Source organism: Prenolepis imparis, unplaced genomic scaffold, assembly GCF_030444845.1.
Source record: "Prenolepis imparis isolate NDT839.2.m4 unplaced genomic scaffold, iyPreImpa1.0 SCAF_2, whole genome shotgun sequence".
Lineage (NCBI taxonomy): Eukaryota > Metazoa > Arthropoda > Insecta > Hymenoptera > Formicidae > Prenolepis > Prenolepis imparis.
In genome coordinates, this window is record NW_028141160.1 from 23,958,275 (window position 1) to 23,978,032 (window position 19,758).

At 34.8% G+C, this 19,758-nt stretch overlaps 1 protein-coding gene across 5 annotated transcripts in view; it reads right to left on the reverse strand.

Moving 5' to 3' along the window:
* Positions 1–19,758, reverse strand: part of Dh44 (corticotropin-releasing diuretic hormone 44) — a 38,284-nt gene that overhangs the window by 3,993 nt on the left and 14,533 nt on the right. For 3 of the 5 annotated variants that reach the window (XM_083032576.1, XM_083032578.1, XM_083032575.1), the window contains one exon: positions 1,128–1,307. In XM_083032576.1, coding sequence (XP_082888702.1) covers positions 1,128–1,307 — 180 coding nt within the window. Of the gene's footprint in view, positions 1–1,127; positions 1,308–7,649; positions 7,724–17,235; positions 17,314–19,758 lie in introns of those variants that run through there. The other 2 variants (XM_083032579.1, XM_083032577.1) reach the window with 2 other exon arrangements.

Genomic DNA, 19,758 nt, shown 5'->3' on the forward strand with positions numbered 1-19,758 from the left:
GTAAAGTAAAAAAGTTAAGCGTTCCAGCTAGATACAAGTAATGTAACACTGTGTCGCGCAACATATGACTGTATTCTATTGTTGAAAAACACGCAATATTTCAATTTTTACTCTTTCGGCAGAGTATGTAAAGCGAGAAGACGCGTCTTCGATCCTCAAAGCTTTCAAAACCTATCCCCGCTCCGAAAGAAATCTCTGTATAGGATGTACATACACGGAAAGGGACGCAAATCCGATGTAACGCGACGTGAGATCTCCCACGTGTGCGCATTTCTAAAACTAGGAAGAGGGAATATCTTCATTCATGAATCGGATTCTCTTCCGATTCACTCTCTTGTATACGTATATGTTTACGTCATTTCCCATCACGCCGATCACGAAACCGAGAACCGAGAACCGAGAAGCGCGCTTACCGCGTGCATCGTGCATCTCCTGTGTCTTGTATATACGTATATGTGTTATCTCTGTAAAGTGGATATACTGCATTACTAGTCGATCCTACGCACAATTAACAATTCAAAACATAAAGCGTAAGCTTGTGTAAACCAAGCGCGATCCGGCATGTGTCTCGTCGTGTCGGCACAATAGTCCTCGCAGTCCTCGCACTTGGAACGTTGTTGATTGTTGTTGTTTCGCAAGCATATTCAAGCGTAATATCCGCAAGGCCTTTAACGCATTAAGGATTTATCGACGGATTATAGATACCCTCTTATCACCTCAATGAAATGCCTCTGATTTGCATTTTGTAACTCTTTTAAGAGAATTGAAAATATTTTTCATTAAAAATTAGAGATATATGTACATACATATGTATATATAATGATGCAAAAATAAGTCTTGAATTTAAAAGCATTCGAAATTTATACGCACGAAATTTCTCGTCACAATTATCGGAGCAATTAATATAAATGGATTCGATATCTCATTCTTTCGAGAATAATTACGTTTTTTTCGTCTTATCCTCTAACTCTAAAAAGTCTAACAGCATTTTTCACACCAACGCTTTACAGACGTATCATCCGCCGTCTTCGATTAGAGAGAAAAGGGTGCGATTTTTACGCCGCGAGCAAATGTCGCGCGTCATTTAGAGGCATCGTCCTAATAAATAGAAAGAAAAAAAAACATACCTCCAGTTCTGGTATCCTTTGATCCATCAGCAGGAAAATTTTCGGACGATCGTTCGACACGTCCTCCCTTCTTTCGTACGATGACAGAGGAGCGGAACTTGTGAGGCCGATTATCGTCGTAGACGCCAAAATGCCGAGCAGTATCATCGTGCAGGAAGAATGTAAATTAACAACGTTCATCTGAAACATATAGACGAGACGACCACATACAGAGACGCGATAACGTATCGGCATATTTATTTACGAATTTATATTTACAGATTTTGGATGGAGAAAAAAAAGTTTTGCAGACATGGCTTTTTTTCCTTATTCTCATCTCTCATCACATTCATCGCTCGTGTTGAATTGCACGATGGCCTATATTTAGGCCGCGTGTTTCTTCACGTTGCGATTATGCTCCTTTATCTCAAACTTTTGCGTCATATTTGTGCGTCGATGATGCGGAGAGAAAAGATTCGAAAAAGCTGATCTTATACAAATTAAATATAAACCGCGAATATAATTTACCACCAGGTCAGGTTATCGCACGTGACTTTTTTTTCTCTCCTTCTCTAGAAGCCTGCTCGATCGGAGAGCAAACACCCTTTTACCGGCTTTGTTCTCCGCCATCCATCACAGGATGATTCGTGAGATGGTTAATTTCAATGGAGGACAGCAGATGAAAAGACTCACTTTGCGCGCGAATTGCTTGCCATGAGGACATCCGGTTGATCCCAAGCTTTCTATATTCCTCGATTCGCGTTAAAGCACGCACCAACGCGGAAACGAGAGAAAGAGACAGAACTTTCGTCTTGTTAAATTAGTTTGGAAATTCGGCGGAGTTACGCAACTCTTGCACCCAATAAGTTTCTAACGCTAGACTGTCAATAGTGCCGATACTTTGAATCCTTGGGATCTTTCTATTGTGTGAAACAAGCCGCTAACACTTAATTACTTAATACTTGAAAGTTAATGCGGAAAGAGAGTAAAAAAAGAAGCTTTTTCTCTCGACTCCAACAGTTTAACTGTTATTGTACTTACAGATATAAAAAATATGTGTATTAGCGATCTTTCTATCTTGTCAAAAGAGATTATTCTATTTTTCTTTCAACTTATTTTTCATCTATATAGATAAGGCTTCTTAGAACTGTCAAGCTTGACTCAATAGAGTAGTTTATAAAATAAATAAAAAACTAAATATGTTAATAAAACGTGGTAAAGACATTTTATAATGATGACAGAACAAATGTATACAAATTAGATTGTAAAGATTGTAATGCATCATATATTGGACAAACTAAAAGACATTTACGGACTCGTACGAATGAACATTTTAAAAATATTAAATTACATTAAACAAATCACTCTGTTATAAGTAGACATAAAATAAAATATGGACATGAATTCGATTGGACAAAACTCAACATATTACATAATGAGAAACATGTGCGAAAGAGAGAAATTGCGGAAATGTTTTACATAAAAAAATTTAAGAATACAATTAATCTTCAAAAGGACACGGAGAGCTTAAATAATATTTATGATAAAATAATAAAGATCGTGTAACACATTTCCGAAGTTAATATAGTTAGTTATTGACAAAGTTTCATACTGACTTAACGTTCTCTCCTTTTAATGTTGACAACATGTGAGCGAATTTTTATCTGAACATGCTTATCTAAGATTTACATTTTATAACGTATGTACTCTTTTTATATCCAATTTAATCTATGCATATTACTATCTTTATTCAAACCGTTTAGAAATATAAGTTTATTAATTGTATTATTTTAGTGTATACTTGAAAAGGACCACAACCATATGGTCGAAACGTCGTAACTTTTAATAAAGTGTAATTTGTGGTAGTTTGGTCGATTATTTTTAATACTGATCCTTTCAATAAAATAGATTCTTATTTACAAAATTGAAATATTTTTTTTCTAAAAGTCCAAATAATAATTTCAAAATTTATTATTCTTGTTGTACAAAATTCTATAATTATTTCAAAATTTTTATCGACAATCATTATTACCGTGTAAAATTGCAATATCAGTGTTTGCGAGTATCGTTATACGCGCGAGAAGATAAACATTTTTGCGAAATGCAGATGTTGCCATCAACGTCGTCACCATGGTCGTCGTCGTCGTCGTCATCGTCCGGGTTCATTAACACCGAGGGCTTAATTTGCCGCTCGTAATTTAGGGTTGCCGTCTCGCCTTTCAATTACCGCGCTACGAGTCAGTAGTGGAGAACTTGATTTCTACAGCCTGATTCTAGTCCTCTACCACGATTTTTTTTCTTCTGCCATTGTGCGCGAACGAGTTCGTCACGCGTCATTTTTAATTAATACCCAGACGAATCGGGATGCGTCCGCCGGGCTGGATTAGATATCTCGTCATCAATGCGCAATTAGTCGATCCCGATGCGTGACTTTTTATTAGGCAACTCGAACGATTAATAGACAACGTGGATGGTATAAAAGGATAAAATCGAATAAATGCCACACGTGAATTTCATATTTCTACCCGTTTCCCCGCTTCAAAGTAACCGATTCTCTCCTCGAGAAAGAAAATCCTCATCGAGCACGTTTTTTCGAACACTCGGGGACACAGTCATCCTCTCTACCATGATTTCTCATTTTCAAGACGTTCATTCAAACGAGACGTTATTTCCACCGAGTGAGATATTCTATTACGTTGTAGCTATAAGTAAAGCAATGTGAAAAGGAGCAAAAAACAAAAAAGAATGTATAAGGATTCTATTATATCAAAGAACGTATAAGAAACGTACCTATAGTATAATCATTTCATATTATATAATATTCCCCTCTCTGTCTCTCTTGCAAGAAAAGTATTCTTACTCTCGATAAGCATATGTGCTTTATTTTCATCGATACCGATTGATTGCACGATCGTTAAAGAGGCAAATTCTCGTATTATTGTTACAATTTTATCTGTTATGTAGTAAATTACGCAGAGTAAAAAGAATATAAATGTCATAATTTTATCGTAATATTTCACTATTGGGAATTTTAAGAACCGATAATGAAACGCATTTGTAATGTAGAATTAAACTATAATTTAATCAATGTGCTAGTGACAATTGATCGAATTATATTGGAATTATCGATGTTACACATATACGCGAATTTTCCGCGAATTAATAAATATTGATGACGATACCCAAATATTTATCGACTAAATTAACTTTCCATATAAACTTAATAATTAAATAAATATATATATGTATCAAATGTGACACTATGTGCAATATAATGAACTCAATAATGGTTCATTATAAAATAATATCAAAAGTAATGACTAATAATAATTAGTAGAAATTAATAAGAAATTACGTAGAGAGTAAAAAGAATATATGTATATAAATGTCATTATTTTATAATAATAATCACTATTGAGAATTTTAAGAACCGATAATGAAATGCATTTGAAATGAAATCGAAATGAAATCGAATAAGAAATAATGATCATCGATTCATCTCCCATAATTATCCCGATCGATTCCTCATTTGTGTTTCCAGTAGAAAAGGCTCGATCGAGTCAGACCATACGGTAAGTCCGGTTGCGTCCAAAATCTTTGATTCGAATTCGCCGAATTATTTAGAAAAGCGTCACCATATTTTTCCGATACGCAAACAACCCTCAATGCAAATGTAAGAAGATTGTTATTCGAGCGAGAGCTTTAATAAAATTATCATCACGGTAAATTGATACGCGAATGTAGATCGAATTAGTCCTCCTCGTTCTCTGACAAGTAAAGGTACCCAACTGTCACTCACGGATTTTAATGAAACTTTGCACACTTGTAAAACTATGCAAAATAATAGACACGTATTTTTTTTTTTTTATGTGCGGAGAAGCGATTTTAAGGGCAGACTATACCACAAGTAGTAGGGATAAAACAAAAGAAACAATTAATGAATTAAATTCAATATACTAATTGTTATTGAAGAAACTATTATTGTATGCACTGTTAAATTTAATAAAAATTAATTCCAAATAACTTGTTTAACAAGACACTTCATGTACCTTTAAAAATTGTCGACCAATAATACTACAAATAAGAAAAAATATGATTTTCGCCACAAAGTACTCACAAAGTATGGGCGTTATATTTAATCAGCCATTTTGTATTTTTAAATTATAATGACAGATTCGAATTCTGCGACCCCGCAAACCCCATAATACCTCAAAGTTTTCAAAAAAATTGTCAAGAATGTATTTATAACGTGAAAACCACCCCATATATACAAGGGGTTGTTTCTGCCCTTAAAATCGCTTCTCCGCGCATAAAAAAAAATACGTGTCTATTATTTTACATAGTTTTACAAGTGTGCAAAGTTTCATTAAAATCTGTGAGTGACAGTTGGGTACCTTTACTTGTGAGTAACGAGAGTGCGTCAACGTGTTAGTTTATATTATACATATACATATATAAGTGTTTGCGCTGATTGAGTGAATGAGATGAATCCGCGTGCAATAACGCGTCAACCAGGGAATATCAATTGATGCGCAATCTTTCGGTCAATGATGGTACATCGTACGCGAGCAACAACAATTCCTTCATCCTTCTTTCAGTATAGCTTTTATTTATCACAGTTTCAAAACACGTTCCGACATCGTCGTTGTTTTGAATCCGCGATGAAAGAACTATCCGGCAGCTTTGAGCGAGAAAAATCCTTGTACATTTTCCAACGAAACTAAACGAGGATTCCTGTAAGCCGTAAATATCATTTTTATGGGAAATTATAGGAAAACAACACACTTGGTTACACCCATATATACATATATTTCTTTTAGTGAGGGACAAAAGGTTTGGTTTTTCAATCCTCGAAGAGAAATTGGAAAAGCTCCTAAGCTTCAAAGTTATTGGGAAGGACCTTATTTAATTATTAAAAAACTCAATGATGTAGTTATGTGTATACGAAAATCTGCTCGACATAGAAAAAAGATAATACATATAGATAGATTAGCACCTTTTTATGAAAGGGAAATAACAAATTAATTCATCCAAAACCCAATTAGATTTAGTAATAATTTTATTTAAGAATTGTTCTGGCGAAGTCATTTATTTTATAGATTCAAGAATTTCTTGGAAAAGAAGGAAATTTCAAAAAGAAAGGAATATTGAATATCGGAAATGGAGTAATATCAAGGAAGATCGAAAATTAAGAAGACTACCTCGCTCACGGTTTTGTGCCGTGGTTTTTCCGTGAGACTCTGGGCAAATGCCGAGGTAGAGACTTGGGGAGTCTTTCTGGACGAAGGGACCACGGAACATTTCCCCCCCCCCCCCTCCCCTTGTCTGAAGAAGGAAAATGACGAACAAGAAGGCGTTCTTCAGGTCATTGCAGAATCAGATATTCACTGCAACGACTCCATTTTTTTCAAAAGTGTTGGGATCTTTTCCTGGAGTGTACATCTTGGAAACTGGCCACTTCCTGGAGGATGTCAATTGGAAAGTTCCCGGAGTAAGACACTTAGAAAAAAAATAGATGTTGGAATTCAAGGCAGCAGCGCTGATGAAATTCCTGGAGCATCTTGGAGGAGTTAAAATTTCTCATGGAATTGTCGGGACGACAATTTACTAGAAGGGAAGCAGTGTAACGTCCGTCCTGCGTTATGTTTTACGACCCGTTACATTCGTCGTTCGTCATCAGTCATCTGTGAAAGGAAGATCGTCTCTGAGCACGTTGCTAGGAGGACTGTTGTTGTTGTGGTAGTGAAGTCGACTGACAGCTGTTGGTCTGCGCGGATGTTTTCCGATTTACGGATTAATGCATTTAATATTTCTGTGTTTCATTGAGTTAATTTACGTACTGTTTTTAATAAAGTTCCTCCGCTTCTTACGCGAGCGTATTAATTTCGCGGTGTGAGTGAGTAAGAGGGAGTGCGTGCGAGATACGTAACGTGTGCGCTTCGAGTAATCTCGAAGACGTCCGAAGGACGTTACATTTTATATACTATACACACAAAATAACTTCTCTTCGAAACATGTAATTTATTTGTATTTGCTTAAAAAAAAATAAATAAATAAATAAATAAATGGAGAACGAAACGCAATATTTTTGCGCGTAAAGTCTAATTTCTACAAGCTCACTTTTTCCTAGTTCATTCAACTTTCTTCAACTTTGTTTCCGGCATGTTTCTGGTCATAAACTTACTCCCTAACGTGCGCAAAGTTTGCGAGATTTTTCTATCTCCTTTATTAACTCTTAGTTCATCATCAGCAGAATAATGAACGTGTAATTTTGCCTTTATACTGTCATTTTTACATTATACGACAATAAGAAATAAATTTCGATATCTTTGTGATATTTAAGAAAAAAATTTTAATTAAATGACGCAAAGGATCTATATTTGCTTATTTGAGAATACTTTGAGAAAAATATTAAAAGTACACAATTTTTTATAAAATAAAAGATTCTGACACTTAACAAAATTATTGATACTTGCGGATTTGGTAATATTTTATAAAAGAGATAGAGGAACTTTTTTTATTAATCCTTGGGGATATACGTACGTGCGATCGCTTACACCCAATATCTTTTATATTAACACGTCTATGCAGACCGACGATTGCAGTGGATACTGCAATCTATCATAATTCACTTTGTGCGAATCATCATTAGATAACCTTATCGGTTCTGCCTCGTCAGAATTTAACACGAAGATAAAGATTCGCGTGTTCACAGATCGCGAACACCAAAATGCATCTATTTATATTTCTCACGTCAGATTTGTATCTTTGGCCTGGAAAAGAGTTCAAATACTTTTGAAATAATTGTCTCGATATTTATATTTATTCCATTAAAATTATTTATAAAATCATAATTTACGTCACGTAAAACGTAAAGTTCGTCTTTAAAAATTTCAGCTCGTATCTCTGCCGCGTAACATTCAGCTTAATATCAGCTACAATAGTACTCTAACATTCATCCGTTTAAATTGCAATCATGTTGAACTATACGAAATTTACATTTCTCAAGCTCTCCATAAATATCGCGCTAAATGTAGGTACACTGCGGCTAAACCGCAACTGCTGTCATACGCTTTTGTATATGTAACTCGTTATCGACGGATTGTCGATAAATACATTTCGAATAAACAACAGGAGCTAGACACTATCAAACGTATATAATGTAACTTGCACGAGAGAATCCTAGAAATCTGTGCAAACGATGCAAACATCTATCAAAGCCGGCCCCCGGCGTAATAATCCTCGCATTTATAGATCGTCTCTCTGTATTCTCAATTTATTTGTTTTATCAAAGAATAAATAAGACAAGAAAAAGCTACGCGAAAAAGCAACGATGAAAGTAGAAAGTATTCTCTGTGCAAATAAGTTTTTCTAACGAGACATTTTCTTTACAAATCACCGGATAATCTATTAAAAAAAAGAACAAAAATATATACATACGAGTATAATTATATTCTGTTATATTTATTATATATATATTATTTAATTATCTTTTAAAACTAATTACACACATTAGTATATGTCACGTGTTGCGCTTCCCCGACCACTCGATCGTGAGCAATGAATTCCAACAAAACAATGAATTCCGCAATGAATGCGAGTTTTAATACGCAATTGTGACGCAATGACGTATCCCGACTTGTGCAACTAATAAGCTTGTTTTTTCTTTTAGAGAAAGAGACAGACAGATCTAGGTAGACGCATAGTAGACGTGATTCACATGTCTTTGCTTCGGGTTTTCAATTATAGGTCGTTACGTTCTATACGAGAAAAACGAATCTAAATATACCTTCGCAACAAGTAATTTAAGACCACATGACAGTAGTCAGCTTGCAACGCTGAAAATATCCTATATTTTATTATTGTCAAGCAGCTGATTTATTCTTTTTTTTTTTTTTTTTTTTTAGATTTTTCATAGAGAATTCACGCGAAGTATTCAAACAGTTTTTATATATATATGTATATATAAAATCGTGATATAGCGATACTATTCTTCGCTTTTCAGCGAAATCTCGTGTATCAATTATTACAGTATTGTGCTAGTAATTTAGAAAAATATCGCGTATCGTGAGTACCATCGAATTTTTCGTCGAAACGAACAGCACCAACGCGCGCCATCGCCAATCGCAGTCACAAGTAGAACGAGTAAATTTCTAGTCCGACGTGCGCGAGCTCATCTCGCGCTTTAAAAGTTGTCAAACAAATAAAAAAAATAAAAAAATAAAATGGTCGTTGATATAAAATTATTGAAACTGAGATCGCATCGTCCGAGCAGCATGACAAAGTATAGCTTCCAATTAAATTAATTTAAAAGTTGCGGTTTCCGCTCACAATTATACGATTATGATGCTCCCCGACGTACTCTCGAAACAAATTTATGAATAGAAAAATTGAAAATTGAAAAAAAAAAAGATTCGAAACATGTGTATAATCTACATCTACATGTCGCGATCATGAATCGCCTCTTGATAAGCAGCGAATGGAGCAATTAATCATTTAAGCGCGATAATTTTTATTTGTTTTGATTCACTCGAATGCATTTTTTTCGTTAATCTCCGTTGAACGCGCCGTATTTACGAGTCAATTACAAGTCTCATCAATCTCTCTCGATAATCTGTAATTTCGCGTAATACTCTGACGTACGTGGCAGCAGCTCGTTTATCGAATGCGAAGGAGAGAAAGAACTCGCGCGCTCTCTTTCTCTCCTCTCGCCCGATCCTCCCTCGAGGCTGACATCGGTAAACAGCGTCGGCGATGCGGAATAATTCGTTTACACTGATACCTACCTACGCGAATCATCCGCGTTTGATATATCGAACTGAATTATTAGTCTCTCTCTCTCTTTAATATATATGCGACGAGGAAATGTATATAACCACGGTCGGAACATCTCGCCTTTGCTCTCTCGAGGAGATATTTCAATCTTGAAAATTATTCTGGCGAAAGGATTCGATTCATTGAATACTTCATTTTCTAATTATGACGACGAGCGAATCGTAGCAGAAACATCCTTTTCTCCCGGATATAATGAATCAAAAATTGAGTGAATTACACGTGTTGCGCTTTTTAATTTTATATCAACAACCGGCAATGTATATAAATATTTGCAATTTTCGAGGATTCGCGAATTATCAGGATATTGGATATATTGTTTATAAAACATGTTTATTTTATCAAATTAAACATTTTTTTTATCGAGCCACAAAAAAGCGAGCGATTTTTTACGACGAGATATGATTTGCAGTAATAAATGTCATGTTAGATGGATATAATCGCTCATACTATGAATTATATATAAGAAATGATTTTCATGGTTATTACTGTATGGTGAAATTCCAAGAGAGAGCAAATTCTAGTCACGTCAAATGTCACGTAGATGTATAAAAGAACAGTCTCAAAGAACCGAATGTATTTTTAGAAGAAATCTTCGACAAGTTCTTCGACGCGCGGTTTAAAGAAAAAGAAAAATAACAAAAAATCGGAATACTTTTAAGCGACTTATTTTTTAAAAATAGAAAACATTTGTTTTCGGTAAACTAATTTGTTTTCAGATTTCGAATGAGAAAATTGAAATATGAAACGTCGATCACGAATAAATAATATCACGAGTTTATTGAGATGACCGAATAAAAGGTAAATCTTTATTTAAAAATGTATTAAAAATGTAACATTTCTTCGTAAAAGAAATCGAATATCTGCTAGAATTTTACTCTCTGCCAACAGTTTTATCTTTTATAAAAAAAAAAAACTTTTTTTCTGTCATCGATTTTCGAGAACATTTAAACGTTACTCGAGAAAGAAAATCACGTAATGTAACTTTGTGCATTGTCGTTCAAAATTCTTCGGCTTTAAATTTCGCTCTTATTTTGGAATCCACTAATGTATACGGAACAAAGCTTAAACTATTTCATGGTATTTAAGTAAATACAATATTTTAAACGCGACAAAGTATTGTACGGAAAGGTTAAATAATATGTAGTATTTCGAGAACTTCAACAACGTGAAATCAGATAATCTTGCGAGATTTTAATGCTGCTACGTGTCGCCGCGCTTTTATTTCAGCTGTACATGTATGTGTCTGTATTCTCATAACATTAAAATGAACAAGAATATTTATGTATTTCTGTCATTTTAAATGCGCAGATATTAACTGTATAAAAATATATTTAATAATCAACTCTGAGAGACATGTGTGTACTGTGTGTTTATTTCGTCAATAGTAATGATCTTTAGAAAAAATGTAAAAAGGAATATAATTACGTTATATGTCCAAATATATTATTATTAACATTATAGATGAAAAATGTTTTTATAAGAATACATCTCACATCAGAGTTATCTCGCGATATAATAAGAGGAGATCCTCGTTATCCTTATTTAATTTTTTAATTAAAACACAAAAGTAGATGATGCGAACGTTAGTTGGGCGAACGAATTAATTAATGTAAATCAAGGGAAAAATCAGGAAAAAGGGATAGAGACGAGGCGAATCGTTCAATGTAGTGTACTAAAAAATGGCAGACTTATTCAAATGTCACCGAGGCTTGTTCAAGTTTCGATGGAGCATTATTTAAAATAATAGCGCGATGACGTGTCGTTTGCTACCTAATGTAGTCACGTGCGAATGACGTATTTATAAATAATTGCTTTTTTTTCAATAAAATATGCTCTGTGATATAAATTGTTACTTACTTCGTAGCCACCATTTTACATTCCTATTAAAATAATCGTAATCTTTTTAATAATTCGGTTATCACATTTTTATTGGAGAATCTTTCCCTACCAATATAATTTTTTTTAAATAGAAAAACTGTATTTTTTAAAGAAAAACGAAAGATTTTCTCTTCTCTTCTATAAACTAAAGTATTAAATATTTCTCGCAAGTAATTAATAGTCATGTGTATATACTCTGCTATCTTAATTACAATATAATATTACAATATTATTGATAATATAACAAGTAATATTATTAAAGCATTATTAAAAGTTTAAAACTTGTTGAAGCTTATTAACAAATTAGTACATATATAATTTAATTTTTAAATAATAATTATTATTATTTTTAATTTTCTTTTAGAAATAGATCTATATTATTGAGATTCATATATAGATATTACATCAAACTTACAACATCTCAAATAACATTGACCGAACTCTGCAAGCTCGTCGTCTATCGCGTCACGATTCGCGTATTAAGGATCCATTGAGCGAAGTGGTCGGCTCGCTCTTTTACAAAGGGTACTTGGTTCATTCGTCATTTAATCGGCGCTACACGCCCTACGACGCTGCTGCGTTTTAATTCCGGAGCATTGCTTTAATGAGCGAGGAAAGACGGTCATCCTCTGTCGCGGCGGTCGCACGTGACCGAATTTAATTTAGCCGACACCTCTTCTTTGAGATACCTTTGAGTAATTTTTCATCTACCCTGTCCGTTGTCTTTCCTTCTCCTCTTTTTTCCCCTCCTACAACGACGCGTCTACGACTCCTGGGTATAATTTGCAAGTACAAGAGTCGAATTTATCTCTCTCACACCGCACCTTATATGTATAATTCACTCGTTGAAGAAGAGATTCGCGATTCGGATTCACATTCCCGAGATATATTCGCAAAAAAATGTAATCGAAATTAAAGAAGTTGGACGGGAAGCAGAGGATAGTCGATCGCTCCGTCAGTTGCAAATCAAACATCTTTGACTCTAGTTAATCCAGATTTCGGTTACAAGACCGTACCATTGCGCGTATTATTGCCTTATTTTCCTTGGCATTCGATGCAAATGACGACGGAGGAGGAGGAACTCGGGTGAAAATTCACTGAGCGCAAGAAAGACGACTTTTACCGTCATCCAACTTGTCTCTCGCGATTCGTCGAAGGATGGATGAGTTAAGTCAACTAGGCAGTTTTCACCGGCAACTTTTCCCCGTCGTCTGAGAGAAATATCAGCCGAACTGGATTAATAAGTTTTCCTCGTTCCTTCGATCGGCCGAGATATAAAAGCCAGTCATATCATGTCTGACGATAAATAACAAATGTCGCGGAAGCGCAAAGTTTTCAACTAATTATTAGAGAGGAAACTCGGCCGCGTGGCTTGGAAAAGTTGAGTTAGGTAGAGTTTACACGATCCGCGAATATTAACAGAGTTTGTTAACAGAGCAAAGTTTATATGTTGACATTATACATGCAGCGGGGCTGAATCGGGGTCTAAAACGTTGAATGGCGTCCGCGGGTCCGCGGGTACTATAAAGCATATACACATATCCGTCTGATACCTGCTTTCACATGACGCAAAATTCCGCGCGCGCTTGACCGCTCTCGGGAAGATAAACGTCACGGCTTTAACCGGCCGTAAGACAAAGGTACTCAGAGTCAGCTGTTGAGGTGAACGGGACGGTAATGCGGTGAGTATGTCACCGCCACGTTTAACGAAACGACAAAAGAGATAATGGCGCTTTATATTTAGTCGCTGTAATAATGAATATTATATGTAAATGCGATATACATGGTGAACAAAAGGTCTTAAAAATTCTTTACAAATTTTTACCAAATTTTTACATATTTTTACATAAAAGTCTACGCAAATTTCATACGTATTTTGCAAAGTAAATTCTTTTAAGCTCCGATACAATTTTACGATTTAATCAAAGATGTATATATATATTAAAATTAAATATATAGATAAGACTTAAGTTCGTATAATTATAATTAATATAATATTATGTTAATGTTAAGTAATTACTAAATGTTAATATTAATATTAACATTAAGTACATCGTACTCATCATAACGTTCATTACTCATTACGACATTGAAATATGATGATGCTCGTGCGCAAAGAAATTGATTATGTACGCACGTATAGATACAATAGCGAGTTAAATTCCCCTTTCTTTTATAGTCAAAAACAGAAACCTCGAATAAAACGTTCAAATGTTAAATAATAATTTATGTTAAATAATATTTCAAAGTTAAATATTGCTTCGTTTGCATTATATCTTGACTTGTGCTTGTATATCCTACAAAATAATAAATCCAGTAAAATTTTTCACAGGAAACGTGTTCGCTTTGTATAACAACCGATGTATTGGATTCCAATAAATATAGAAAGTAATGAAAAATTATATAATGACGCTTCTCATTGTGTCAGATTAATATTATCCTTCGATTAAATGCCAAATCCACAATCACAAGTGTCAAAGAAGAGGACAGCTTTTGAAAAGATTTCCTCAAAAAACACTCTGTTCTCCGTTCCTCCCTTAATTTCCACCGGCTTATTCAATTACGAGTATGTTTATATATATTATTTTATGTATAATATATATATTATTTTATGTATAAAGATATATTTATATATATGTTTATGTATTATTGTTTGCATTTATATTTTTCGCCAAATAAATATTTGAAATAATATAGATACTCGCCAGCAAGTATTCTTATATATATGTATACAGCATTCCCATACGCAATAAGCACGCAGTGAGAAAAGTGCGTTCTCGTATACTACGGTAATTGGAACCAATTTCTCGTGCTAATATCACGTAACTCGGAGCATTTGTTTGGCCGTTATCGCGGAAATTGTCGTTGCAAGAGAGCGAAGTCAATCCGCATGGGACATAAGACCCGCGTATACGTCACGCACACGTGCCAACCTCCGCCTATAGTGTTTTCCTACGACTTCGTACATAATATATTTCTCTCTCTCTCTCGGTATCCTTCGGCGCACACGAATCAATCAATCTCGTTCCGGTATTTTCAGTGCGGATTTATCCCAACGCTCTCGCTCGTACCTTATTCACCGTCTGTATACCGAAACGAAACCTTAAGAGGCAGTAACTCGATGCGTTTCCTTGTTCAGTGAAAATCAAAATACACGCCTGCGTTTTATATATATGACGAGATACTCGAAAGGAAAATTGAGGGGCAAGAGGGTTGATTGTGCGCCGCTAAAAAATACAAGGCAATCAGGATGCAACCCTATGCCATAGGTCGACGATCATCTATAACCGGACACGCGACAAGGGTAAACGAACCCTGTTTGTTTTGAAATTATTTTCATCACGGCGGCGTCTCGGGTTTCCTGATCTATGGACAATGTCGAAGCACGCTAAATTAAGCTTGCATTCAATAAAAGCAACTAGAAAAGAAATACCTAAGGGACTCTATATAAAGCCGAGCAAATTCTTTATTTTATAAAAATTTTAGCTCCTTACTCGCCTGCAAAAATATTCATACATGTTATATTTATATTTCAAGAATTGAAAAAAAAAAAAACAGCGAAAACGGCATCCTGTTTAAACTTTCGCTAAAGAAAGATTAACTCTAAATTGGCAAGAAAGAATTAATAAAATGAAAGAAAATACGCAGAGAAGCCGAAACGTTGTCAACATTTCTGTCATATCTTCTCTCATACGCTTTCTTTTCATTGCGCAATCAAGTAAAGAGAGAATGAAAAAAAGACACACTTGATTGTATATTACAATGATGCAATATTGAGCAAGCATGCGATTAATTCATCGGCTCAAACAATTTACAACAAATTAAGAGATATAAGAGTAAAGTTCTCCAACTTTTTTTCTCAATATCGCGTGAGGAATGCAATATTTTTCTGTCCTTTATATAAGAGAAGATATGCGAAGTATTAAATATCGATATTCGGGAAAAAAAAGAGCTTATTTATATCGTAAATTTTGCATCCGCATCTCTCTCTTTCTCTCTCTCTCGATTCGCCTACGTCCCCAGGGCACGGAAGTTGATGCATCGTAATAGCAATCGAGGGGATAAAATCCGTTCGCTGCGCCTTCAATTCGAAATGCGCTCGTGATCATTTCCATATCGATTATCTGTTAACACAGCGGCATTACATGTGTATATGCCAACATATTAGTATGTGTATATATAGATAGGTGCACTTCATTCCCATGACGCAAAACGATTCGCCTCGTAAAATGATAAGGGCACGACGACCGATCACTTTAGCATTGTACGTTCAACATCGCGGTCTGATTTGCGATTATATACGACAACAATTTTTCACGCATTTCCCTGCAATGACCGATAAACCTTTATCATCAGCCTTAAGTCGCTTCTCTTGTAATAAGTGCGTACGCAGTAGAAAAGAGAGAATTTACAATGCTTGGAAAAGATACGCGTAGGCGAAGATGAGATGAATGGTATACGAGAAAAGAAATCCATATTTTTAAATAGTATCGCGCAAAATGTTTCGCTGATTTTACTCAAATTTTTAAGTTAATTAAATTGTCAATTTCAGTATTTTCACCGATACTTTGTGCTTTAAAATCATAATTTTATTAAACTATAGAAAAGGCATCTATTAAAGAATCTATTATTAAGAAAAATAATTTAATAAAACTATAAAAAAATGGGATAGAGCTGAATTAACTTACATATATTTATACTTATTTTATACATGTATAAATGTTGAAAATTAACGCTGTTGAGAAATATATTACGATTGTAAAATTTAGATAACATTTTGTCAGAATTTGTCGGTGATAATTTCACCGGAATGTTGTGAGTAAGGAAGTGAAATTAAGGATAACGTCGGATACTAATTTATCCTTTAGCACGTTACACTGTTATTAGACTGGTCATTAACTAGTGTTCAGTGAACGATAAGGTGCTCTCAGATCATTATCCAATTGGCGTAGCTAACTCGATCACTTTGCAATAATGATGATTCAACATCGGCGCCAGCAAATAAGGATAAGTGACAGAGCGTTACATTCTTAAAAAAAAAAAAAAAAAGGATCTAGTTAAAACCGAAATCGTCTTTTTCGTTAATTAAAAGTCACAATATTTTCGAAAATAATCAGAATTGATGTTTGTCGTATAAAAATACGTAAAGAACCACACACACATATATATATATATATATATATATAATATTTTAATTGTAAGATGAATAATTCCCCAAAATTTAATTTCTATATTTTATAAATTATTTATCCTTCTCTCTCTTTTTGTGTGTAATACACTATCAAATTACTACATATACAGATATCTTGCGAATATTTTCGCGAAAGATATTTTTTTCAAGAAATTATATTAATCGCGATATATGAGCACGATATGAGAATCGCAAATGAGAATCGATTTTAATACACGATCGTACCTTACACGGTAGCGGTTTCGATGCGAGCTGGTATTGAACTTGTCATTATCGTCGTAGCGTTCGTCGATGACACTGCGAAAGTTACTTATAGAGATCGGAGAGAAGAGAGCGCATATATACATATAAGCGTCGAGATAGCGCGATTTCAGCTCTTCGCGGCGCCGGTTACGCAGATAAAGCTGAGCCAAGCGCCAGCTTTAGTAGTGCCAGCGGCAGCCTTCGGTGTGTAATTGCTTCTAATTTTATACACTTTTATCGTTTATCGTCGCCGCCGATTCTTTTTTCGTCTCCTCCGACTCCGGAGCTACACGCGTCGTGTTGTCGCGCCGTCGATTCGTATTAATCGCGATAAATCTGCGTAATAATGACGCGTGGTGGACCCATTGTGGTACACACGGGGTCAGTCGGTGTTGTCTCGACACACTCTCAACACGCCTACATATATTCGGGCCGCGTCCAATGATTGTAAATAATTCGGGGCGATTGGTTGGATGATCATTTTATATATTAATAATTAATAGAAAATTGATTTCAAAAATTATACGTTTTTCAATAATAATTTTATTTTGCTTCGAGAGAGACAAAACACCCCGATTACGCGTGCAAATTCACATGTTGAGACCCCATGTCTGACCCCGTGTGTACAAACCACGCTTGTTCTAATTACATATCGGCGACGACGAAATCGTCAGTCTCTCTTTCGGACAAAAATCGATCGACGACAACGCGACATTCGTCGCGAGATAACAATTCCTAACTGCGATACGAAAAGCTCTACTTAACACAAACTGGTACGCGAAAAAAAAATCTCGATAGAAATACTAGAGCATATAGGTTTGAAGTCAAAACTAACTGCGTTTGTTTCTGCAAATGAAAAGTCTGTAAAGAGTGTAATAAATATAATACGTTCCGGAAGCAACGCGCTTTGTAGCGAGAGCAAAGGATTACTCGTACAAAATAGAAAATGCGTTTTGTTCTTTCACTTGTAAAAAAAGAAAGAATAGGGTATGCTTTTAACTATAGCAACAGTATCAGTTATCTCGATTTTTCTTTATTTCGTTACAATTTACGTAACACACCAAGTCTCTTGTGCATTCTACGATAGATTAGAAAAAATCCTACAATAAAACATATCTTCAAAAATCCGTCCTACGTTAGACATATCTTCAAAGTTTTAAAAATCACCGTGTCTTGAAAATAAACATTTTTTCTCCATTTTTCCGAGTTTTTCTCCGAATCTTTAGTATTTAGTTGTTTAAAGATAAATATATAGACATTTGAATTCGTTGATGAAAATTAGGTCATCTTTTGCAACGTATATATATGTACTTCAATGTGTGCAATTATAAATCCAATGAGCAAATTAATTAAATATTTTTTTACGAATTATTTTATATTTTTTGTGTCAAAATTGATAACATTTATCGAGGTGTTACGTTATTATTGATAATACCGATTACACTCATGCATTCATCCATGCGAATTACTTGAACCGAATTTACCACGGATTCATCCTAATACGTGCGGAAAATCAGTTAGCCGAACGCTGATGATCTATGCGGTTATTACTAAGCTGCGGCAGCTCAATTATGTGCCTCTTCTGGACGCACGAATTCGGTAGATTCGAATTGTATATAAAGCGATTAATAGCGCGTTCCGAATCTCAATGCGATTTTTACGCCTTGTAGCTCAACTTGACGGAGAAAAATTGTGCCTAAATATTTTTTATATATTAATTTGTTTTTATTTATATATTAAATTGAATATTTGAATATTTTTTCCTGACATTCTTTTCGTTTTACATTTCAGCATTTTTCTGTACTATATAATAGTTTGGAGAAACTAAACATTTTGTAGTTCTAACTGTATATATTCTTATAATATAGTTTTAATTATTAACTAATTTTTTTCAAATTTTCTGCTCTTGTTATTTTTTTCGTACGAAGCAACGGCCGAAAGAGAGAATGCACATGTTATGTATTTTTTGATTTTGACTTATTGTATCTTTAGACGTCGCTCATTGACTTTTAGAGAGTGCGCTGGGAATTGAAATGCATTTATTGTGAATTTAATGTAACATTCCAAGGAAATGTTTGAGGAAAATGTAAGTGCGCATAGCATGCGACAGAGAGAGAGAGAGAGAGAGAGAGAGAGAGAGAGAGAGAGAGAGAGAGAGAGAGAGAAAGAGAATTGCGCAAAAGGAGTCATCGAAACTATAAATAGGATCGTCGTATACACGCGGGCAAAAGATATCAAACTAATCTTCGCATTCATGAGATACTCTCGTGGATGATGCGAGAACGATGAGAGAGAGAGAGATGAGAGCGACATACACCTCAAACAGAGAAACTCAAAGCTCGTCTTGAGTTTCGTTGCGCGACTATCCCTAGTTCGATGCAATATCATCCGCGAGAACGAATGAGAATCCAGATTAAAGCTTTATACCCCTGTGGACCTGTGGACGCTAGACGTCCCGTTTGTTAGATATATTGGAACGACGTGTAAATCTAGCAGCGTAATGTT